This window comes from Prionailurus bengalensis, chromosome D2 (genome assembly GCF_016509475.1).
Source record: "Prionailurus bengalensis isolate Pbe53 chromosome D2, Fcat_Pben_1.1_paternal_pri, whole genome shotgun sequence".
NCBI classification, from domain to species: Eukaryota; Metazoa; Chordata; class Mammalia; order Carnivora; family Felidae; genus Prionailurus; species Prionailurus bengalensis.
The window spans coordinates 81417970-81443752 of record NC_057351.1 but is presented as its reverse complement, the minus strand read 5'-3'; the positions used below and the strand labels follow the sequence as shown (position 1 = coordinate 81443752).

At 46.6% G+C, this 25783-nt stretch overlaps 1 protein-coding gene across 3 annotated transcripts in view; it reads left to right on the top strand.

Moving 5' to 3' along the window:
* ADAM12 (ADAM metallopeptidase domain 12) overlaps nucleotides 1-25783 on the top strand; it is a 350864-nt gene that overhangs the window by 38438 nt on the left and 286643 nt on the right. For all 3 annotated transcript variants that reach the window (XR_006299872.1, XM_043597829.1, XM_043597828.1), the window contains exon 2: nucleotides 8787-8923. Coding sequence is in view for 2 of the 3 variants with exons in the window: in XM_043597829.1 (XP_043453764.1) it covers nucleotides 8787-8923 (137 nt within the window). In the remaining variant the exon portion in view is untranslated. The remainder of the gene's footprint in view (nucleotides 1-8786; nucleotides 8924-25783) is intronic.

The window sequence follows — 25783 nt, the reverse complement described above, 5'->3', positions numbered from 1 at the left end:
AAGAGAGAAAAAGCACACAGAAGCTCCTTGGATTTGTTGTTGACTGAGGGTCATAAGAAAGGGCTGTGTCAGATCACCCGGCCATGTGACCATGAGACTTAAGGGTCACTGAATGGTGGTAGCATTGGCAAGACGTGTGACACAGAATGCCTTGTTTTCTGACTGGGGAATGGAATGAAACCTTTGATTTTTTTTTTTTTTTTAGTTTAAATTCAAGTTAGTTAACATACAGTGTAATTGTGGCTTCAGTGGTAGAACCCAGTAATTCATCTCTTACATATGACACCCAATGCTCATCCCAGCAGGTGCCCTCCTTAATGCCCATCACCCATCTAGCCCATCCCCCTCCCCACCTCCCCTCCAGCAACCCTCAGTCTGTTCTCTATATTTAAGAGTCTCTTAGGGTTTGCCCCCCCCCCGTTTTTATCTGATTTTTCCTTCCCTTCCCCATGTTCATCTGTTGAGTTTCTCAGTTCCACGTAGGAGTGAAGTCATATGGTAACTGTCTCTCTCTTGCATGACTTACTTCACTTAGCATAACACGTTCTAGTTCCATCCACGTTGTTGCAGATGTCAAGATTTCATTCTTTTTCATAGCCGAGTAGTACTCTGATGTATATACACCACATCTTCTTTATCCATTTATCAGTCGGTGGACATTTGGTCTCTTTCCATAATTTGGCTATTTTTGATAGCGCTGCTATAAACATTGGGGTGCACGTGCCCCTTTGAATCAGTATTTTTGTATCCTGTGGGTAAGTTCCTAGTAGAGCAAATGCTGGGTCGTAGGGTAGGAAAGCTTTGCTTTTGAAACGTGCCAAATTTGAGAAGGTGATGGCGATCAGACACAGGAATTAAAATTACAGACTGCACTTGGCTGAGTTGGTCGGATGGGAAAATATTGATTTGGGCAACATCAGCTTAACATTAATGAGTGCTGTGGGGGACAGAGTAGAGAGGGAAGATGGCCCAGAGCTGTGACTTGGGGGCTGTCCAAGGCCCCCAGGGAGAGAGGAAGGCTGGAGAAATGGGGGATGAGTGCAGCAAGGCAAGACCTGGTCAGAGAGCACTCGGGGGCTGCCGAGTCAGTGTCTATGCTGGCAGAAGATGGTCCGCGGTGACCGATGGTGCAGCAAGGATATGAGAAAGAGCCCTCAGATGGGACAGAACTTTTAGCAGAGATGTAAGGTGACCGCTCCCTCACTGTGGCGCACTTCCGTTTGCTAAGTTTACGATAGTGGGTGGAATAAACTCATTTTCACTTTTGTCCGTTTTGCTGTTAACTTTCAAAAATGGCTTCTAGAGTATGGATTGTAACCCTTGGTTCCATTTGTTTCCGTTTAGATCATTTCTTGCAAAGTAAATTTGGGAAAATTCTGACTCCATCCCAGCCCCCAAAAGTAATCAAATGAATTCCTGCAGCACGTATCTGTCCCTGGGGTGAAGGGCAAAGTGAATGAATGTATTGGAAATGCAAAGGGCTTGGGTTTTGCCATTAATTCTTCCATTTGTTGTGAGGCAGCATTAAGAATAATCGTGTCGTTCGGCCTGACCGTTTGTAAAATGGTCCTTCCATTAGCTTCCACTGACCAGCAAAGGGTATAAAAAAGAAGTTAATGTTGTAAATGATTTTGCTCCCCACAGAAGGGAGACACTATGGGCGTGAAGAATCATTTTTCTGTGTAGTAGAGACAACGGATGCTTTGGGTATGAATCCATTTGAAGCATTTATGGGAAGCTATAACCAGCTTTCTTTGGGTTTCGAAATGACGTATAAAACATCTTTTCAAAATTGTAATTGTTCCCTAGTGCTTGGTTGCTTTTATTTCCAAATGGGCTGCCTAAGGCTGGCATGCCTAAGTCTGTGTATCTGTGATGCCAGGAAAGCTGGTAAGAAAGTAAAATGTGCAAACAGTCGGTTTGTTGTCATGAGTCTGAATGATTGATGTTTTTAAGTTGATTTTTTATTCATCATAAAAGTTTATCCATCATAAAAGTAATATGTGCTGACTACAGAAAAATCAGAGATACATACAAAAACATAAAGAAGAAAAACAGCGAATTCATAGCCCCAACACCCAGAAAAAAACCTGAAAGAGCATTTTGGTTTATTTCTTTCCAAACACTGATTTTAACACAAACAAAAACTAAGCTAAATGACACCCATGTACACTTTGCATCTGTGATCTCACTTGGTCCTTTTGCCAGCCTTCTGTGGTGGGCGATGGTCCCATCGCCTCCCGGACACACAAAGAATCTGAGTGTCGAGCAGGGGACACTTGCCCAAGGTCACGCATGTGTGGCCTGTGATGGCCTTTCAATTGCTTGAGGATCAACTACTTCTGCACAGCCCTCTGCCTTTTCATATTCCGGGAGACCTTGTCAATTACTTGACGCTTTTCACTTGACTGTGGCTGCCTCGTCTTCCGCCTGAGCGAAGAGCAATGTAACAGTCAAGGGCAAGCACTCTGGTCAGTGGTGTTTGGAGCCCTCCGTGGTGACCAGGCGTCTCTGAACTTCTGATACTGAATTTCTCCAGAAGGACATTAGTCCTGCGAGATTCCGATTAAGTTTTAAAAATGATACATAGTAGACTTGATTTTATTTTACATATCTAATTTTTTTTTTAATGTTTAGAGAGAGAGCAAGCGGAGAGGAGGGGCGGAAGGGGAGAGAGAGAAAGAGAGAGAGAGAGAGAGAGAGAGAATCCCAAGCAGGCTCCACGCTCACTGCAGAGCCTGACGAAGGGCTCGATCCCATGACCCTGAGGATCGTGACCTGAGCCAAAATCAGGAGTCGGATGGATGCTTAACCTACTGAGCCACCCAGGCGCCCCAGTAGACTTTATTTTAAAGGACAGTTTTAGATTTGTAGGAAAATGGAGAAGATCATGTAGATTGTTTACACCTTCCCCACCTCCATGTTCCCCTGTTATAAACATCTTATGTTAAAATTGTACCTTTGTTACAACTAATGAACCAAAATTGATAGCTTTTCAGCTGAACTTCATACTTCCTTCAGATTTCCTTACTTTTTATCTCACGTCCTTTTCTGTTTCTCCATCCCACCCAGCATGTGGCCCCAGATGACATTTAGTCGTCCTGCCTCCTTGGGCTCCTCTTGGCTCTGAAGGTTTCTTAGAGTGCTTGTCTTTGATGACCTGAACAGTTTCGGGGTGTGCTGGTTACATATATTGTAGGATGCACCTTTTTTGGCATGTGTCTCAGGTCAGACTGGGGTCATGGGTCTGGGAGAGCAAGACTACAGAGGTAAAGTGTCATTTTTATCACATCTTATGAAAGGTACATGCCACCAACATGACGGGACTGTTTATTTGCCCTTGATCCTCTGGCTAAAGTAGCTTTTTCAGGTTTTTCCTGAAATTCTTAAAATCTAAAATTACTCTTTTCAGATTGACTTTTGCCATGGTTCTTTTGAGCATCCCTGGGCTGTCGTTTTAAAATCACATTCCTGGGGCACCTGGATGGCTTAATCAGTTAAGCATCCAACTTTCGGTTTTAGCTCGGGTCATGATCTCCCGGTTTGTGGGTTTGAGCCCTGCATCAGGCTCCACGCTGACAGCATCGAGCCTGCTTGGGATTCTCTCTCTCTCCCTCTCTTCTCTCTCTTCCTCCCCCCAAATAAAAATAAAATAAGCTTAGGGAAAAAAAGGTTTAAAATCGCATTCCTAATTTCCATCCAGGGAGTCTGTAGATGAAACGCAAGAGTGACAGTATTATTCGGTAAGGCTGCAGATAGGGATCTGAACCAAGGAAATATATTTGTGCTTTATGGGAATGTTGCCACTGTATTTGCCTGCAGCAAGGAGCACTTCAGTCAGGTCTATAAATTTTTTTTAACTCTCACATATTTGGGGCTAAGGAAAATGCATTATGAGTTTCCTAAGCCCATGTCCCCAGATTGTTATGCAGCTCACAATGGCCACCTCGACCTTTCTCTGCCCACCCCACCCACCCCCGGGTAGATTTTCAAAAGAATATTTATCTTAATCCTATTTTTAGTGCCTCAGATCAATTCTTCTCTCTTAGGTCCACGTAGGGGAAAGGCAGAACTCCAGGTGTGATGTTTAAGGTTTACCTTGACTAGTAATCTCATCTGAGTTTGCTTCCCCAGCGGCCCAGGGGCGGCCTGAGCAGATCCCCACCAGTCCCTAAAACCAGCGTTTTCTAACGATCGATAGCCCATGGTCATTTTCCTGCTGTCAGTGTGGTTTGGTCAGACACCATCTGGGAGTCTAGAAACGTGGATTTGGACATCCTAAACTGACTTCATGCAATAAGCTTTTTTGAAAGCTCTTTGACTGCATTGAGCTTCCTCAACCCTGTGAGAATCCAGAAGGGAGAGAATGTGCTTCCCATCCTGCAGAGGGAAGACAGGACTTCAGGGGCAGGCCTGGAGAGCAGAGGTGTGAGAACTCAAGCGCAGGGCCGGATTTTGCTGCTCCAAGATGGCTGTTGTTCTCTGTCTCACAGCTCCGCCTCTGTCTCCACCTCTGCGGAGCTGAAGCCCTTGGTTGGCCATCGGAAAGTTGTTGCCTTAGCAAAGCAGGCAAAGGAGGCTGGGCCACAGGCAGCCAGGCTCTGGGTGACTCACATGGTGGGGAGGGATCCAAAGTCACTTTGCAGGCGGGGGGTAGGGGGAGGTGGTCTTCATTACTGGTTTTTTTTCCAAGACCTTAGAACCCATCCCTGTGAAGATTCTTTCTTGCCGGCCGAATCGGGTCTTCTCCGGCCCCTCTTGACCTGTCTGAAGATGAAAACCTCAGACGAGGACACAAGCAAAGCAAACACACGTGTTATTGCAGAAGATAATTGTGTGAGGAACCAAACTATCTAATATCCTTTTTTCCACCACGAGACCGAGGAAAACTGGCCATTTTATCAACCTGGCCAGCAGTGTGTCTGGTCACCCAACAGACAAAAAGCCAGAAGTCCCTCCTCACTGTAAGCTATTCCTTTTTTTTATCTAGGCAACCGAGTTTTGTTGATGCCTAAATATTAGGAAAAACAAAATGTATGCAAACTGTCTATTTTATAAGGTCCTATTTTTTTCCCCTGGGTTTCTAGGACTCGAATGTACGCATCGTTCAGGACCTGCTTTTATGGTTTGTCAACAAGATCACTCCATAAAATACATTCTGATATCTCACAGCTGTGTATAATTTATTCTGTCTATCCATGCAGCACAAATAAAATTTTTATTTGCATCGTCTAAAAGAAAGAGCAGTGTATAAATACATAAGCAAAGCTCATAAGAAACGGTCTTCTGCCTACAGATACTGCTGGGGGGATATTGTGCAACCAATTAAAAAGTGGAGGGAGGGCTTCATTATCCATGTGCATAGACAATAAATACCGTGCACAGCAAACAGTGCCGTTACTCAATTTCTTAAAAAGGTTGCACAACATTCTCCTAGTGCCGGCAGAGCCTGCCTCTAAATTCTCCTCGGAATATTTAGAAATAGAGCCTCGTAGACGAAAACGGTTCAGCCAAAAAGGACTTCTTTTGGATTAAGATGATGGAATATGTAGGTGAAAAGGGAAATGTTTGGTGGTTGGAACATTTTGCCTTCAGGAGAGTAGATAACTCTTTCTCTGCTACCAAGGGTCTCAGAGGAAAGAGGTGCAGAGGACTGAGAATGTTCCCGTGTTTGGTTTGTGCAGCTTCAGCGTGACTACCAACTAGGAGGCCCCACAAGGTTCCCCAGCTTCCCCCAAATCAAGGGTGTGGACTTGGTCCCCTCCTGCTCCCCTGCTGGCCAACTTTCGCGAATGATTCACCCAGGAGACCTGGGCTGTGTGGCGCCGTCTCCTTCCTTCCCAGACGTATGGCTTCTCAAGTGCGTTCTATCACACACAAAGACTGCCATCCAAGTGTCTGGGGCTGGGCGAAGATCTCTTCCAGGTCTTTGTGCAGTGTGGCTGGAATACCCTGGAAAGCATCCGGTCTTCCCCACTGTGGCTGGGTGGTGGGTGTCGGGTGAGGCAGAACTCCTGTTTTGGATTTAACGAGCCCTTCGACAAGCAGATTTGTGACTGACTACTCAAGTGAACCACTCACTTGGGTTGGAAATTTAACTGCCTGGAGTAGCTTCTAATCAAATTGTTTTGCTTTTGTAGAGAAAATGTTTCGATGCTTGCAATCACTTTCTTAACAGTTTTGCCTGAGTTTTCAAAAGATTAATGTAACGGCCACAGTGACTCTTGGCATGTGGCATGACTTTCATCAGTTTAGGGGAAAGTTCAGACAGATTTCCCATTATTATTCCATAATTGCTGGTATTTCAAAGCTTTCTTAGTCCAATTCAAATTAATACACCTCTCTCTTAAGATAAATTCAGCTAATTGCACTCTGTAGCCTGGTTCAGCAGGAGCTGTATAACTAGATTAACACACACTTTCAAGTAAATTCCAACTCAGGAATCCCACTGAGGGTCCAGAGCAAGAGACCTGGGTCCTGGCAAGGCTTAGAGAGTGATGTCGATGTCACCAGTGGATGACGTTCTCTATGCTTCACGTGTATTTTCTCCTTCTAGCCTCGCCACGCTCTGCCTCATTTTATGGAAAGGGAGAGAACTTGCTGTGCCTCTGTGGACTTGTTCTTCCCATGGCTCTGTGTGGGCCTGGAATATTCTCATCTTCACGGCTGGGCTTATATGCATCCAACAAATAACGATCTTTCCTGGCCTATCCGTCAAGAGTAGGCCTCCCCACCGCTCTACCATCACCTCGTGTTTTCTTATTCCCTTCTATTTGGAAACCATTGCAGATTTGCAGGAGTGGCACAGGGATTACACAGAGCCCCTGTAGCCCTGTGCCTTCTTTGACCTGCCTGCTCTCTGAAATGGTCTTGTCTGTTCACCTTGCTTTCAATACAAGAACACGTATTCATGTCCCTCTCTTAGATGCACGGGATAGAGAACTGAGTCTTCTGGGGTGAAGCTACATTTATGAAATGAAGGTCCCGCCAGGATAGGCAGAGGGACTGACTCTAGGTGACATTAGGGCATATTGGGCCAAATCAGAAACAATGGGCTTTTTGAATGGGAGACATCAGAGTGCCCATCAGAAGGTAGGCAGGGATTAAATACTTGTTGAATGAGCGAGTGAGTGAACGAGCCAACAAGTGGGCAAACAACTGGACCAGAGACCCACAGCTGATAACATGGAAGGGTCAGTACAGGTGCTTGGGTATGTCTCATCCCCAAGCCCCTACTTGTAGTGATGTGACACTACCAGGGAGTACATCGAAAGGCATGAAATCAAGCTGGTGGACGAGGGTCATTTATGCACGATCTCTATGCTGCCAATGGCTCTCCCCTCTGCAGTCAGGAGAAGGGATTCTGGAATCTTCCCTTTGGGTAGCAATTCTTTCCACTTCCATCCAGCCCTCCACCAGTGTCCACAGATGTCACCACCTGGAGTGGGCCCCTCTGGGTGCATGGCCAGAACCCTCATCACTTGAAGGCGGGTTCATCCCCAAAAACTCAGCTCATCTCAGCCCTGAGCACCACATGATTTCCTCTCCTTGTTCACGTGGCTCATGGTCCTCTCCCCTCCACACACCACTTGTGGCCACGAGGCCCACTCACTTCCTCTGCCGCTGGCCATCTCCCCAACTTTTGGCTCATCCCTGTTCCCGTGGTCCCTCAACCAGTGGGAGTTTTAAATGCCTTGTGAGCAGCTTGAGAATTTTCCCGATCGGCTGTGTCAGACAGTTAATACTCAAGTAGTAATCCTTTTGTAACCTGAATATAACTGCAGGCTTCCACACTGAGAATGATAAAATGGTGTGGATTTAAAAGTATTTGGGGAACTGTAAAATGTCTAGGATTAAAATTTCAATACCATTTGTGCCCAATAAATGTGAACTCCTTAGTAACTTAAAACAGTGCTATTATGACTCAGGTCTGAAAATTATGAGTCCTGGTTGAAGAAATGGGAATAACATGTGAGGGAATCTGCTCCCATCCTTTACCGTGAGGGATATACTGTGGTTGCACCACATAGCAGGAATGTGACCTCATCGGAGAGCGAGCCCAGAGAAATTACCGTACTTGTTAAGAAAGTGATACACACTCCAGAAGAGAAAAAATGTTATACTTTCCATTAGGATTGTTTATGGATATGGCGCTAAATTGAACCTGTGTCGGGACATTAACTGGTTCGACAGGACCCCAAGAAACAAGATCATATAATAGTTTATTGAATGACTTAATTTTTTTTTTACATAAACCAGTCTCGTCAGTCTGAACTGGCAAATTAATTTTGTCTATAGAATCACTCACTGAGGCATATAAAATTAGCCTCCGTAAATACAGAGAGGAGACTCGGCATTGGGTTGAGCTGATTCACTGGGACTTAAGTAAATGGCTTTAGTCTTAATACAGCTAAAGCCTTGAGATGTTTAATGGAGAGCTGGTCTTAAGCAAAGCATTCATTCATCATTTAAAAAGTCACTACTTGCTGTGTTTTGGTTGCTTGTGGAAGGACAGAATTATATATACTTTGACTTTGATTATCACCCAGCACATGCCATAGGACTTGGAGGGGAAAATGAGCTTTCGTTTGAGTCACAACGTCGTTTGGTCAGATTGACAGAGAATTCATCACCTGCAACACGGACCGTGACTTAATAGAGAATGCTGTTTCTTTGGTCTCCTTCAACTTCTGGATATTTTCGTGGAGTTGTTTATGTCATGAGTTTCTGATGCCAAACTCTTCCTGACAAGAATGAAGAATGGGGCTGTTTTCTTTCTGACGCAGGGGTGAACCCAGGAAGCAAATCAGCACCTTCCATCCAGCAGGCCGGAAGAAGGGGCCGGGGAGGAGCTTACGAAATCGTTCAGGTCTCTGTCTTGAACGGAGCCCTCTGGGACCCCACGGAGAGCATCCACTCTAAGGTCAGTTGTCTTGTCTCTTCTCATTTTCTTGACTGTGTGATGGCTGAAGTTTGAAAATCACGTCAACTGCACTCATTTTCTTTGGTCCAAGCTTTGCCTTTGTTTTAATGTTGACTTTATCCTTACAGAGTGAAATTTTGTAGAGGGACAGTCTTGATCAGTGGCCCAGCGTCATTTACGTCTGCTAAAAGTTACTTTTCAAACACACACAGGCGATAACGTGTCCAGGTATACAGTTTCTGTGTGTGTGTTACTCGAGGGCTGGGTATTTTTCTATATTCGTGTCTATTTCATCAACATTTTGATGTTATCGATTATTGGTAGAAACATGTTAATGTGACTTTTTAAAAAAGTTTGTAATGAGTTTAAATGCAGTTTTGTGCTTTGTTGACTTTGATACATATTTGATTTGAGCCTTCTATGATGTAAAAGAATAATACAAAATTGAACCATTCGTGATTAAGTTTGATATTTCAATGAGTTTTAGGTGCCAAATCTCCGCGACTTTCTTAAATTTCAGAACTTGTTGGAACAGTTGGAGAGTGATAAAAATCTATAGAAATATGAGCTCTTTGGAGAGATCACACAGATGGCTTTGTCCTTGTGTTATGTGGAACTATTTTTAGATTATTTTTCATAATAGAAAACAGATTTTTTTTTAAGAACAGTTGAGATTGTGAAAATCCTCTGTGGCTTTCTGAAAGGGCTGCATTGGGCCCCCTTAATGTGAGTAATGATAATATGATTTACATCACTAATTTATTTTCTAAAGAAGCTTTTGGTTGAAAGTGAGCAATCGGAAAGGTAGGAGGTTTGGTTAAAGGATCCAGATGCCAAATCTACTCTTTTGGATTTTTCTGTTTCATGGAAACTGTTGCAAATTTAACAGGCAACGGATAAGTCACTTGCGGTGGTATTGATGGTGTTTCCTGGAAGAAAAACTTAAGACGTTAAAGAATATTTCATTGTGTCATTAATCTGAAAAATTAGAGATGTTATGATAGATGCAGAAAAGAGAAGCATACTATACCAGAAAGTATGCCTTTAAAATATTTATAGGTGCTAATTAATAATACAAAAATATGGAACCATCTGAAGTTTCTTGGGGGGTAGAAGCCGTTATGGAAGCTTTCCCTGATTGAGGGGTGGGGGTTGCCAAATGTAGCAAATAAAAGTAGAGAATATCCCCGTAAACTTGGACTTCAGATAAACAGAGAATTTTTTTTTCAATCTGTCCCATGCAGTATTTGGGGTATTGTTGTTTATTGAGATACACATTTAGCTGGTGCCCTGCCCTTTGTCTGGCAACCCTACCTGGGGTGCGTATCAGAGCCAAACCTGATGAGTGTTCTTGGCACGCCACTGGAATGGACCAGTTCAGGTGGGGTCTGGTTTCTGACCTCCAGCTTCATCCTTCCTGCCAGCCAGCCATCTGGCGGACATCCCGAGGCACGGCGGCGTGTCTTCTGCTTCTGGCCAAGCTTACAACCCGATGACTATGGGGCACCCGCACCATCTTTAGAGAAAACGGAGAAAACCATTATTATTTGATGACTGTCTCAGCTCCTTTGCAATTGTACCTCCAGATTAGAACCATGCAGGTGGTAGACACATGCGTAGGACACTCAAAGGACTCCGCCTTACCAACATTATTTAAGGCAATAGGGACTTAAGAGATTTGGGGAACCGCATTTTGTCATAATGCCATGGGACTCGTGAAATCAGCCTTATGGCTCTGTCATTACGATGTGTGCCCATTTGTGGTAGTTAACCACTAAGGGCCTGCATGAAAAAGGGCGCCTACGACACGCTTGTACATGCGTGCCATAATTCTCCACGAGGGAGATGCGTGTACCTGTTGGGAGAATAGGGATTCTGACTAATGGTCTGTATGTGTGTGTCTTTCCTTGTTATCAGATATGACTGCCCACATCTTCATGTTAGACATTTTCATTCTCATTTCATTTCACATTAACAGAGTATATCCTCAGGTATGCAAAACTTACATTCATGAATATTTTTGCCACACAACTCTGCCTGCCGTACCTGAGAATATGGAGTTGTGGGTTTAGATTCTTGCTTTTCTGCCCTGCTCTTTTATTCTTTGCTCTCCCGTATCTTTCTGTTCAGCCAGTGTCTTTCCTGAGAGTGTGCTTAGTTTGGGGAAGGCCCAGGCATCTTCCTTTTTATAAAGTGCTCCTAGGGGATTCTCATGAGCACACAAGATTAGAACCCTTGCACTGTTGGAAAGCTCTGGAGTGCTGGTCAACCCGACTGAGCTGATTTAGGCAGAAGTACTGTCACATTCCACACCTCCTTCTCCCCACTGTGATTGAAATATATCTGGATGGGATATTATTAGGTCCTTTTCAAATGAAGCACCAAGCCATCATTGCCACTGATAATTTACTTGACAGAGACGAGGCTGGGAAAGAACGTGACCTTGCCTGCGTTGGAGAGCTTCTGGCATTTTATTTGTCTGCTCGCTGTTATTTTGGTCTATAACATGAGGATAAGCCTGTCTGCTTTCCCTCCGTCTCAGGGCTGTTACAGGAATGAGCGTGATGAAACAATGGCTGTAAAATCACATGGGGAACTAAAACCCGCTACACCAATGGAAGGTGATACTACAAGTACAAAGTGTTTTAGGGACCCATCTCCAATTTCATGTCTTGAAAGAAACGAAGCCCGGGGAAGGCATGTCAAGATGTGACAGATCGGGAGATGACCTGCGTTGAGCCCAGCCTTTGAATGCTCCAGGAAATGTCCAACCACCAGCCTGCTCACATGAGAACGAATGTATGGAAATAGTGTGTGGAATGGAAAATAGAAAGGCAAGCAGATTAGAACGTGCAACCGAAGCTTCCCTTTGCATATTGTGGGTCTCAAATATCAAATATCAAATGGCAACTAATTAAAACGGCAGAAGTAGATTCCGCTCCATACATTGAAAGGAGCCTTGCTTCTCCTTCAAATAACCATCTGTGTCAGCCCTTCTGGGGAGACTTCTCCTCACGTGGGGTGGGGGCAGGGTGTTCACCCCACCCCCCGCATTCCCACCCCCCACCCCAGTAGCAGCCCCCCCTCCCAGCACTTCCTCACAACCACGGTTCTTGCCAAGGTCATAGGTAGCCTCCCAACTTCCAAAGCCAGCCCTTCCTTTCACTCTGTGTCTTACTTATCTTGACAGTGATTCACCCTCCTTTGAAATTCTCACTTTCCTTTGGCTCCCAAGACCCTGTTCTCTCTTGTTTCTCCCCATATATCTTTAATTCTTGCTTTTCATTCCTCTTTTTGGCTTTGTCCTTTAACGGTTGGTTTCCGCTGACTTTCTTCTGACTGAGGGCTCCCGCTGGCTGTGCCGTTCACTTCTGTGGCCTCACTGTCCGCCTAGAGCGGCGTGGGGGGCTGTTCACAGGAATGACTCTAGTGACGTTAGCCACCGCCCCTCAACTCCTGCTGTGTGGGAAGTGCCCCGCCGAAAACATTTCACATGATGACCCCAGTACGTATTCTCTAACATATATGGACTTAAAACCCACATCACTCCCCTTGCCTTCATTTCTGAGATGTGGGCCTGACATCCAGTGGATTCCAGGAGCCTCCAGTTGGAAGTTCCCAATTATTTTAACTGCGCTGTGCCCCAAAGTGGACACAGCCCCTGTCAATCTTCTCTATTTTATTTAATAGCCCCTAGAGGATAACATTGTCATCCCCTTCCCCCCGCCCCCCTCAGATCATGAGGTTGGAGACATCTGTCGAGTCCCCTGGCCCAGTATGTCTAACACATGCCCCTTCCCCACCATGGCTTATTAGTCCTTTACTGCTACAGACATACACAATGAAAGCAGAGTGATTTGTCTAAGACACAGAGCTAGCCTGTCACTTTCCTGCTTCCCAGCCCCTTCAGAAGCTCCCCATGATCTCTGACTCCAAATCCAGGTTTCTTGATGATGCCCAAGATGCTTTATAGGCAGGGCTGTCCCGATGCCAAAGGCCCCACTCTACCTCCCAGCCATCGAGGTCATCCGGGAGGGGCAGCCTGCTGCCTAAATGTGCCATCCTTGGTATATGCTGTGTCCCTGACACCTGAAACCCCAGCTTGAATTATACCTTCTCTCTCTCTCTCTCTCTTTGATCTTTATGTATTTTTGAGAGGGAGAGAGACAGAGAGCAAGCAGAGGAGGGACAATGGATTCCAGCTCCTGTGTTGCCGTATCATGATGGACCAGTGACTAGCCCTGGCTGAGCCTCTGTTACCTTATCTACAAGCGAGATGTGAACGTGTCCCCTGCTGCCTGACCCAGCACGCTCGGCACGCTGAGTGTCTGCCTCTTTCCTTTCTCGTAACTCATTCTGGGCTTTCCGGAAGGGCTTCTCGACGTCGGCACTGTCGCCAGTGGGGCTGGGTCGCTCTTTGTTGTGTGTGTACAGGCAGGGGGCCGTCCTGCGTGCCATAGGGTGTTCGCGTCCCTGGCCTTTACCCACTAGATGCCGGTAGTGCCTTCCCCTCCATTCATGTCGACTCCAAATGTCCCCTGAAGGGGCGGGGTGGGGGGGAGGTGGTGAACACCTGCCCCTTAAGAGCCACTGCACTGGGGGAAAGACTAGGAAGGATAAGGACAGTTACTAAGAACCTTCCCTTGACTTCGGATGGAGCTAGACCAAAGGCTAGTAAACCTTGTCTGGGAAGACCTAGACGGTCAGTAACTCAGCTGTGTGGGTCCCACGCCGTCTGTCTCAGCTGCTCAGCTCTGCCCTTGAAGCTTCAAAGCAGCCCTAGACAATGCCTAAACAATCGGGCATGGCCAGTTCTAATAAAACTTATCTGTGGACATTGAAATGTGGATTTAATAGAATTTTTACGTGTCAGGAAATAGTCTCCTTTTTTTAAAAAAGAAAAAATCATTTAGAAACGTAAAACCATTCTTAGCTCACAGGCAGTAGGCTGGATTTGGCCCACAGGCTGTAGCTTGCAACCCCTGAGCTAGATGTCCATACTATAGATATTTCCCACCGGGTGCTCCGGCGGCCCAGCAGGGTGGGTGTTGTGTAAGCTTGCAGACCAGGGTGCGGAAGCACTTGGAACAGGAAGTAGCCCGTCTGGCGACCAAGCCCAGTCGGTCAGATTCTGAAGTCTTGTGTTCTTTCCTTAGCGCCCTGCTGCCCCCCACCCCCCCCCCCCCCCCCCCGCCCAGGAATATCTTTAGCCTTTTTTCCTCTTGTGCTTCGTATCGGGACTGGCTCATAAATCCAGAGTCCGAAAGCATGGCTTGGAGGGCAGGTGTTCTCCCCGGCTGTCTTGCCACCAAGGAAGCTCTGACTTTCTCGAGATGTGAGTGCTGTTCCCAACCCTCCGGGGCATTTTTATGCACTCTTATGCAGCTGACACAGAACAAGGACGAAGCAAACCGGGGTATTGTGCTTGGTTCACCTATGTCCCCACCACCACCTTTGAGAGCACACCTCTCAGTCAAGGAGGGGCTCTGGGATGACATTTCCACGTGGCTCACTGCCAGCTCGTTTATTTCCTGTGGCCTCTTAGCAAGGCCCTGGTGTCATTTGTTTTAAAATTGGCTTGTTGAATCAGGTATCCCTACAGTTACTACGATCCCCCACCCCCACCCCGCCGCCGCCTTCCCCACCTCAGACCTCTAGCATCATCACAGACCTGGGATGTTTGAAAATATTTTTTTAAAATAACAAATTTATGGGGCGCCTGGGTGGCGCAGTTGGTTAGGCGTCTGACTTCGGCTCAGGTCACGATCTCACAGTTCGTGCGTTTGAGCCCCACGCCAGGCTCTGTGCTGACAGCTCAGAGCCTGGAGCCTGCTTCCGATTCTGTGTTACCTTCTCTCTCTTCCCCACCCCCGCTCGTGCTCTTTCTGTCTCTCCCTCTCTCTCAAAAATAAATAAATCTTAAAAGAAAATGACAAACTTAGGTAATATCAGGGGATGGAGTGCTTTGCATTGTTTAAACAGAGTTACAAATTTCTTTTTGCTTTATGGTTCTTAGGTAAGACTCTCCATGTTTGAGTGACAGGTGGGGTATATAGATAGCTGCTTGGTATGAGGAGGAAAGGAGTCTGACGAGTTCTGTTTTCAGTTTTTCCGCATTCATCCAAGCACATGTGAGTGTCTGCTGTGTTCCAGGTCCTAGGTCAACTTCCTGTGGTAAAGGATGGGTGAGCCTCTGTCCGCCCTTAAGAAACTCACAGATGAGTGACCAGTTATAATAAATTTAAATAAGTACCTAATAAGAGATACGTGCTTTTTAAAATAAGTGACTTTAGAGTCATTTTAGATTTACTGAAGCATTGCAAAGATAGTACAGACAGCCCCATATACCCCACACCCCACTTTCCCTGTGATTCACATTTATATTGGTATGACACATCTGTAACAATTCATGATGTATGGCCTTTTTAGTTTTCTAACCTGAACTCTTTCACTAAAAGGAAAGTTTCTGGGGCTGGAGGACATTTAGAAGAAAAGAAAATGTCTAGAAAGGCTAATGATTTATTTTTATTTAATGACTTGTTTGTTTATAATGTTTATTTTTGAGAGATTGAGATAGAAAGAAAGAGCGTGAGCGGGAGAGTGGCAGAGAGAGAGGGTAACAGAGGATCTGAAGCAGGCTTTGTGCTGGCGGTAGAGAACCCAATATGGGGCTCGAACTCACAAACCACGAGATCATGACCTGAGCCAATGTCAGACGCTCAACCAACTGAGCCACCCAGGTGCCCAGAGGAAGGCTGATGATGTTTAAATCACAGTTTAGACTAAAGAGCATATCTCCCCGAGAGAGACTTAATGTTGTGTTTAATGGTCTTACATCATGCGACGACTGAAGATGCCCTCACCTATGCGTTTACTCTGGAATTTCTCAGAAGTCAGAACCTAACCAATGAGATGGTGGTTCCTTCCTAATTGTTCAGGAAACAGTCATGTTGGTGATGATGATTCATTCGACCAAAGTTTAAAGTTCAGATTTTTTTTTTAAAGTTTACTTATATATTTTGAGAGAGAGAGAGAGAGAAAGAGAGTGTGTGTGTGCACATGCGTGCACACGCACGTTGGGGGAGGGACAAAGAGAGAGAATCCCAAGCAGGCTCTGCACTATCAGCACAGAGCCCGACATGGGGCTCGAACTCACAAGCCATGAGATCATGACCTGAGCCGAAATCAAGAGTCAGATGCTTAACCGACTGAGCCACCCAGGCGGCCCATAAAGTACAGATTTTTTTTTTAATTCCATTTGTCTTTAAAAAGTGAGAGGTTTTTTTAAACCTATCACAAGAATGCCTACAACCAAGTATGTAAAATCATGTGAAAAACAACTGAATACAGTGCTGTTATGTGATTGTAACATAATAACTGTGTAGAGACCTTGTGTGAAATTTTCCTCTTGTATTGATTTAACGTGCTCTGGACTCCCCTATTTCTTGCACGCTTCCTTGTAAGGGTCAGGTATGTGTTTTTGAGTGGTATACACCAGTATTTTATAACTGTTTTGTTATTGCCTGACTAAAGAGAAAAATTAATTTGAATTAATCTTAATTGAGTTTAACTTACCTTAAATTATATTTCTCTTTTGGGAGAAATGAAATGCTAAGAAACAAGATCTGTTAGCTAGAGGTAAGCTTTAGAAGGAGCAAATTGTTGTAATATCTACGAATTTTCAACCCCTACCCCAAGGACCAAGTTTTGCCCCCTTGAGGGCAATAGCCACCTACTGAGAACAGGTGATGGGCACCATCCGTAAATGGGCAAAAGGAAATGTGTGTCTCCCCAGACTACATGTATTTACAGCAATCTGCCCATTGGAGATTTGGGGCAGGTAAGAAGAAAAGTTGATTTCTCCCTCTCTCAAAGTCTTGTTCTTGCTAGACTTTCTAAAGTAAGTGTTTCATGTGAGAACAATCTTGGATTTACAGAAAAATCACCAAGGGAGTGCGGAGGTCCCACATATGTCACCCGATCTTTCCCCCACTATTATCTCATGTTACAGTGCATCTGTCACAATTAAAGAACCAATATTGGTACATTATTACTAACTGAAGTCTGTACCCTATTCACATTGTCTTAGTTGTTTACCTAATGTCCTTTTACTGTGAGACCACATTACGTTTACTCACATCTTTCCACTTGGTTCTGACAGTCTCTTAGACTTTACGTTTTTGACGATATTGATAGCTTTGAGAAGTACTGGTCAGGGATTTTGTAGAACATTCCTCACTTGGGGTTTGTCTGATCTTTTTCTCACGATTGAGCTGGGCTTACATAGGTTGGGGAGGAGACTCCAGAAGTCAAGTACTATTCTTGTTACACCATAGCAAGTGCTATCGACGGGCCTTATGACTGTTGCTATTGACCTTGATCGTCTGGCTGAGGTCATGTTTGTCAGGTGTGTCTCCTTTACGTACCGGATTCTTTGGAAGGACGTCACTGTGCACATCTCATGCTCAAAGCAGTTCTGCTCCACCCCTAGAGGGTGAAGTGGCTGCATTAATTAGCTCTAATTCTCCTGCAGGGGAGATTTATCTCCTCTCCCTATTTACTTATTTATTCAGTTATTTTTCTGTATCAGGATGGACTCATGGATATTTATAGTCTGCTTTGTAATCCAAAACTGTTTTATGTTATTGTTCAACTTATCCCTGCTTTGGCCATTGGGAGCACTTTCAGTTGGCTCCTGTGTCCCTTTGACATGCTCCCTGTGGAGTGTGTGTGTGTGTGTGTGTGTGTGTGTGTGTGTGTGTGTGTGTGTTATCACTCCCCAACTTTCTGTCACTACGAGAAGCACCGGGTCTGTATTTCCTACCCAGTCCTAAAATCAGCCATTTCCCCACAGAGCCCTGGCTCCATGGAGAATGGTGTTAGACATCAAAATCTGGGCACTGGGTGTGCTCAGCCACACTGCTGTGTCACTTGTTGGTCTTCTCAGCTGACAGAGTAAGGAAATAGTTGTGTGTGTTCCTGCTAGATTTTAAGGAAACAGACTTCAAATTCTGGGTCAAGACTGGGACACACCATACCTTTTTACACTATATATATATATATATATATATATATATATATATATATATATATACATATACACACACACACACACACACACATATATATATACATATATATACATACACATATGTATGTATGTGTGTATATATATATATATATACACACACACAAACACACACACACACACATATATATATTTTAATATTTCTTTATTTTGGGGGAGAGCACAAGTGAAAGAGGGGCAGATAGAGGGGGACAGAGGATCTGAAGCAGGCTCTGTGCTGATAGGCTGACAGCTGCAAGCCCAATGTGGGGCTTGAACTCACACATGGTGAGATCGTGACCTGAGCTGAAGTCAGATGCTCAACCGACTGAGCCACCCAGGTGCTCGAGTTTTAATTCTAAAAGTTACATAAGAGAAAATATACCAGGAGTTTGGCTTTTTGTGGCTATACCTATGCAGCCAAAAATGATGAATGACTGTTTTCAGTAACCTCAATCAGTTCTTGAGAATCAAACCTAATCATTAAATTCTTTTCCCTAAAATGTTATTTTAAGAAATTAATGCCCGACTCTCCAGCAGTTGACCTAATTCTGGCTTTTCAGATTCCCTGAGTTGATCCCTGCCTCAAAGGCCGTCTTTCTGCTAATTATCGGAAATTTATTTGACCTTTTCCTAAAAGTGGCACACAAAAAGATTTTATTCAACAGGCGTAACCGTTTTCATTTGCAAGTTTTACTCACTGAAGGTAGTAAGGGTCTTTTTTTGCTTGAACCCACTGATGTTCCGAGTATGTAATTTAAAGACATGGTCATAAACCCAAACGGAGTTGGTGAGAGCACAGCTAATGAGCCCAGGGTTGTAGATTATGTCTGTTAGGATTCCCTCTTCCCGTGGGGGCCATTAGCTGGGCTCCATTCCGTGGCCTTCCTGGCATGTGTGTCCCCATGGCATCTCACAGGGGACACCCCTGAAGGTATGAGGGCATACAGCCCAAATTCGAAAATGTTACGCATGTGCTGTGTCCCATCACTGCTGGGTTTCCAGGGCTACGTTTGTATATGCAGGTGACATGTTTCACACCTGTGTTTCCCAAACATCAGTCACCCACGATCTACATGAAAGATCTCAGCCTAATTGTAGAAACAGCCACACTTTACAGTTTATTCATGCTTGATATACTGATTGTTTTCACAGCCACATAAAAGGCATGTGAATGAAAAGTGTGCTGTGTACCTCTCTAAATGCATCTATCTATCATCGGAGAAGACGTTATATCATTTGAAAACAGTTGAAGACCTCTCACAGTTTCTTCCTTTTCTCCCTCCGATAGATGCTCCTTGAGCACCTCATCAGGGGTGCTGTGCACAGCTGTGCAAATTAAGCCCTGCCTCACTTGCAGGGGGGCTGGGGCCATCGGATCCCCAGAGTTGAGGAGTGAAAGTCCATCTGCTTGGTGGCTGAGCCCGGTGGCCCAGCCAGGAGCAAGCACCATCCAGTAGAATTCCATCTAAGACTTGTTGACATCTCACTTCTGAGGGGAAAAATTTTACCGACTAAACATCGTCTTCTCCTGAGTTCTTTCGGTATACTCATTTAATCAGCAAGGAGTTATTGAGAACCCCTCACGTTCCAGGCCCCCATGCTGGGTGCTGGAGATACTTAAAAAAATAAAATGCGTTAAAAACTGGCAATTTCCTGGCAGAGCTACTGGGAAGCTTGCTCAAGCAGAGCTCTGGGAGGTGAAGCATAAGTTAAGAGTCGAGAGCCCACGAAGGGGTAGAGAATTCTCTCGTGGCTCCTTTGAAATCGAGTCCCTTCTTTCAGAGTTCAGAACAACACCACTGAGCATATGTATGATCTCTGGTCGTGCCTGTTCGGCTGACGGGAATGTGTGTGCATGGCCAGAATTTCTTGCTGGTTTTGGTCTTAGGCGGGCTATGTGGGAAACCGTCGGATCCCCGGGACCTGTTGGCTGGCCTGGGACCTGTTGGCTGGCCTGGCACTGGCCGCCTCCGTACGTGTCCCTGCTCATCTGGAGCCCGGAGAGCAGGCGTTGGTGGGCTTGCAGATTTCACGTCTGGGCTGTTCGGGGAGAGTGAGGTTTTCCGGGTCCGTAGACCCCCTTGCCTCCCAGCCTAAGTAAGGGCAGAAGGGAGCTTTTTAAGATTCACCTCCAGAGCAGCCTTGGGGGGAGTCCCGGAGCCGAGTGTTTCCAGCCTGCTGTTTCATGAGCAGGTATCGGGGCCTCGTCTCGTTCAGTCTGGACGCGTTTCTGGGAAGGCAGCTGCCACGGGAAAATGCCCGCAATGGGCATATACCACAAATGGGCCGTCGCCCTCCGAGGCCTGAGGGCAACACCAAGATTCCCATCTCGCTCCCAGTTGCCCAAGCAGCATCGGTTGTCGGTGGAGAAGGACAGAAACAGCGTCCCGAAGTCACACACAGAACATCGAGTGTATTTTTGTCGGTTACAATGGACGGGAACGCGGAGACGTTACACACGCATTAACCTCGGAGGCACCGCCTCTCAAGAAATTCCTACAGCTGGGACGGCGAATGGATTTAGCTCTTTTATTTGAAGCTGCCGAGGCTGGAGGAGCTCGCCTTGCGATTTCCTTGCTGGTATTTCCGAATCACATGGGAAGACACAGGAAGTGACAGGCTCTAGTTTCTGTGCAAACTGAGGCAGCCCGTGGAAACCCTCCGCGACTCTGCGTCCTTCTGTCCAGAAGATCCTGGTTGCGATTTGGAAACCTGCTCTGCATCGTCCGTGTTGGGTGGCAAATTGTAGTTTTCTGTTTGTTTTTGCAAACTACTCCTTAAAAAAAATTTTTTTTAAATAATATTTATTTATTTTTGAAAGAGAGAGCAGGGGAAGGGCAGAGAGAGAGGGGGACAGAGGATCAGAAGTGGGCTCCGTGCTGACAGCAGGGAGCCCGATGTGGGGCTTGAACTCACTAAACATGAGATCATGACCTGAGCTGGAGTCGGACGCTTAACCGACTGAGCCCCCCAGGTGCCCTACAAATGACTCCTAAACACCTGTAACAGTTAAGGCAGTATCTGGATTGGGGTTTCCAGATGAAGCAGGGCCTTGAATGCCATGCTAAGAAGGTGGGAACTCCATTCCAAAGGCGGGAACTCCATTCCAAAGGCAGTGGGAAGCTGCCTATGATCTTGAGCGGTCAGGTGACACTTGGGGCAGTCGTTTTAGAAGCGATTTGAGATAGAAGATCCGTTTTAGGGAGGCAAGTGGTGGCAAGGCCATAGATAGATTCTGCTAGAGACAGCGTGTGCCAGGCCTGTGAGGAGACCAGAGCGAGAGCTGGTTTAGGGGCTCTTGTCTTCTGCATGCCGTGTCCACAGCACTGAGGCTGTCAGAGCTGACGGCTCACAGGATGGTCGTCCTCGCTCTGTGACTTTGGCAAGTTAGGTGACCTCTCTGAACCTCCGCTTCCCCATTAAAAACAGGAACCCTAAAAACTACCTAGTTGAGACAGCTATTGCAAAGGTGGTGTTTAAGTGTGTATGTGCTACATGCCGAGACTCACTGTGTTGGCCAATTTGTTGTTTATACTTCCCGTGCCATGAAATGTTCTCAGAAACCTGGTTTCTAATGGCACGTGCCAGGGTAGCATCTCAGTGGATCCTTCACTCTCTGGCCCCTCAAATCCACCCTTACTCTGCAGAATGAGTGTTTCTTCAACACAAATCTGACTGTGTCTCCGAACTGTTTAAAAAACGTCAGTGACCCCCCACTTCTCTCGGCAGAAGACCCAAACCTTTAATGGGGGGCCTATGCGTCTGTCCATGATCTGAGCCCCTTCCGTCTTCCTCACACTGCGCTTCGCCTCCAACTCCCTGACGGCTTCCCAGAGGCTCGGCTTCCCGCCTCTGCTCTGCACAGTATTTCTACACCCTCCTTCCTTCCCTGCCCTAGGACCCTGCCTCCCCTACCACGTCTTGTCTCCATTTTCCTGGACTGATCTCAGAAGTTATCTTTTTTGGTTGGTGTCACAGACTGAATGTTTGTTTCTCCAAAATTTACATGTTAAAGCCCTAACCCCCAGTGTGATGGTCTTTGGAGGTAGGCCTTTGCGGGAGGTGATTAGGTTTAGATGAGGTCATGCAGCTGGGGCCCCAAGGATGGGATTAGTGTCCTTATAAGAAGAGGAAGAGACCAGAGCTTTCTCTCCACCCTGTGAGGATGCGGTGATAATGTGACCATGCGCAAGCCAGGAGGAGAGCCCTCGCCAAGACCCCAACCATGCTGACACCCTTATCTTGGACTTCCAGCCTCCAGAACAATGGGGAATAGGTATCTGTTGTTTAAGCACCCCTGTCTGTAAAGCAGACCAAGACAGTGGTTTTCCTGAACGCACATACACAACCCCTTGTCACCCTCTGGTTAGCTGCCAGATAACCCAGTCAGTACCCCCATCATGGCGCATGTTACCCAAGCACTCAGTCAGTACCCCCATCATGGATTATGTTACCCAAGCACCCGGGCAGTATGTCCATCGTGGTGTGCGCTATCCACACATAACAGTTGATTTTCTTGTTGGTTTCCTAGGCAAAATGTGAAACCTTTAAGGGCAGATACTGTGCACAGCTCACATCAGTATCTTCAGAGTCTGTTGGTACTTGACACATGGTAGGTTCCCAGAGATGTTTGAATTCATATTTATAAGAGTCCCTCATTTTTCAATTATTCCATTTCACTTACTTTTACCTTGACTTTTGTTTTGGTCTAGTGCTTTTTCATTTAGGTTTGACAAAGGCTACAAAAGATTAAAAAAAAAATCATTTCCGTAGATAGGTTCACAGTCAAGGATCTCCCTCAGGTACTTGCATTTTCAAATGCTTGAAAATGTTGGTATAAACAATGGGCTCTTAGGCAGGTCTGCTTTTCCCAGAAATCTGTATGTCGTATCTCTTGGTTGATTCAGGCGTGCCCCGGTTTGTAAGTGGATGGTGCTCCCAGTTTGTCCAGGATGAAGAGCAGAGCCCTTTCCCATGTGGCCTCATTGAGATGATGCTCTAAACAGGAGCCAGGCTTTGGCCTGCAGCCCTCATGCTTATCCCTGCTCTATTCTGTCTGCCTGAAAACTCCCTTTAGAGTGCCCGCCTCCTGCTGTATCCTGCCCTCACCCCACCCTTGCCTGGTTTCTGCTTTGCCTCCGCTTGGACATCCGGCCTCCTCTCCAGAAATCAGATGAGCTTTCCCCCCTCCATATTCCTGGCACTTCTGTCCCCCCCCCCTCCTTCCAAGCGTGGCTCCCTCCCTACCCACGTCTCCTCTAGTGGCCCCAAGGAGGTGCTACAAACGCCAGCCCTTCTGTTTGAAGTTGTTTAAGACAGAGTTGATGGTCTCCTCTTCCACACTTGGCTTCTCCTCTGGGATTCCATCCGTAAGAGCCGCAGGAGCCCTCCTGTGAGTGCCCGTTCCTGACCTCCATGCATGAGGCCCTCCATCACCCATCTGATCCCTGCCGGGAGAGCCTTTCCTCAGCCCTGCCTCAAAACTACCTCCTTAGGGAAGGCTTCCCCGACCATCTCATGTAAGTAGGTACAAACTCAGTTAGTTGCTGTCCTTGTTCTCTGTTTCTTTCACACCGTGCCTCGCCATTTTATTCATATGCTTGTATGTCTGCCTCCCCAACAAGACTGTCTCTTCCAAGAGGGTGGAGACCTCTCTCTCTTGCTCACCACTGTTGCCCAGAGTCTACCACAGAAGCTTGTGTGAGAAGTACCAATGCCATCTGGGTGGGTAGATGAGGGATGGGGGGTAGACGGGTGGAGGGTGAATAGGTGGGGGTGGCTAGGGCCAACCCCTTGAAGCAGATGGTGTTGATGAGACCCCTGTGTTCTCTGCCTCCCTTTTGCATCATCTTCTTGGGCATCTGGCCCTTCCTTACAAGGTCCTAACGTCCTCCTATTTCCAGGGAGGGAGACATTGACCCCAGATACTTAAGCGGCCCTGTGGGTCATCCGGCCGACGGGCACCACCAACAGCCGGGTGTGTGAGCGTGTCACCTTGCGGGAGGTCCTCCAGCCCCGGTCCAGCCCTCGGGTGACGGCGGCCCCTGCTGGCCTCCGGCTGCACCCTCCTGAGACACCGCGAGATAGAACCTCTCAGCTGAGCTGAGCCAAGTTTCTACCCACAGAAACTGTAAGCCAAGTAGCAAGCTAGAATGCTGACTTCAACTGAACGAAAGCGGCCGCCTCCCACATAGAAGGGAGGTGGGGAACTGGGGAAAAGCGTCCACTGAAAGGAAAAAAGCCAACACCAAGTCCAAAGCCTCGACTGCAAATCGCCGTTCCCGACGGTGCGTCCACGCAGGTGCAGGTGCGGGTGAACGTGGCCGGCAAAGAGAGGGCGCGGTTCGTGGTTTGTGAGAAACTAAGTCGCGCTGATCCCAACAGGGTGGACGAAACTATCGTCTCCTGGGAGAAGACAGGAAAGCCGCTTGTTCTTGAGGCAGAGGAAAGGCTAAAGTAACAAACAAACCTAGTGTTTAAGGAAGGCAGCCGCGATCTTGGTCTCATGTTTGGCTTATTTTTTAGATTTAATTACAAAGGATTCAGAGTTAGAACCTAAGAAGAGGCTTCTGTGTGTGTGTGTTTCCCTCCTTCTCGCGGGCCTCACCACAGGCACGCCTCCTCCCTGAAGCCTTCCCTGACCACCCAGGCTCTGCTGACCCCACAGTCTCTGAATCCCTCAACCACGTGGTCAAGACCACCTGGCTGCACATAGTGCTTCTCCTTTAGTGTTTGTGTGTTGAGGGGAGACCGTGATCTAAATTCAGCCACATTCATCCAGAGGCACAGTCGGGTTCTAACATCAGGAGTTGTGATCTCCTGGGGGTGGAGGGGTGGGGGGCAGGTCTACCCAAGTACCCATCTTCCCCGCATCTTGGGGTCCCCCAGTTGGTGTTCCTGCTACAGGTTTCTTGGTCCTTCTCTCACATCTTCTTCCTATGGTCTTTTTTTTTAATGTTTATTTATTTATTTTGAGAAAGAGAGTGTGGGAGGGGCGGAGAGAAAGGGAGAGAGAGAATCTCAAGCAGGCTGCACACTGTCAGTGCAGAACCCCACTTGGGGCTCGATCCCACCAACGGTGAAATCATGACCTGAGCCAAAATCAAGAGTTGGACTCTTTTTTTTAAATTTTTTTTAAACGTTTATTTATTTTTGAGACAGACAGAGCTTGAATGGGGGAGGGTCAGAGAGAGAGGAAGACACAGAATCCGAAACAGGCTCCAGGCTCTGAGCAGTCAGCCCAGAGCCCGACGCGGGGCCTGAACTCACGGACAGTGAGATCATGACCTGAGCCGAAGTCAGACGCTTAACCGACTGAGCCACCCAGGCGCCCCTCTTTTTTTTTTTTTTTAACATTTATTTATTATTGAGAGACAGAGAGAGGCAGAGCATGAGCAGTGGAGGGGCAGAGAGAGGAGGAGACACAGAATGTGAAGCAGGCTCTAGGCTCCGAGCTGTCAGCACAGAGCCCAACGCAGGGCTTGAACCCACGGACCGCAAGATCATGACCTGAGCTGGAGTCGGATGCTTAACCTACCGAGCCACCCAGATCCCCAAGAGTGGGACTCTTAACCGGCTGAGCCACCCAATCTCCCCAGTTCTTCTTGTGGTCTTAACTGTACTGCCAGCGTATTACCTCTTGCATTGTGCTGTTTTTTGAATCAGCGTCTTTGGAGAATGGGTTCAGAAGGAGTGAACTGCCTTCTCTCCGTCTCTCCTTCCCCGGTTACGCTGCTACCTTCATTCAGCAAACATGGATAGAATGTGTAAGTTTGCCCCATAAAACACAG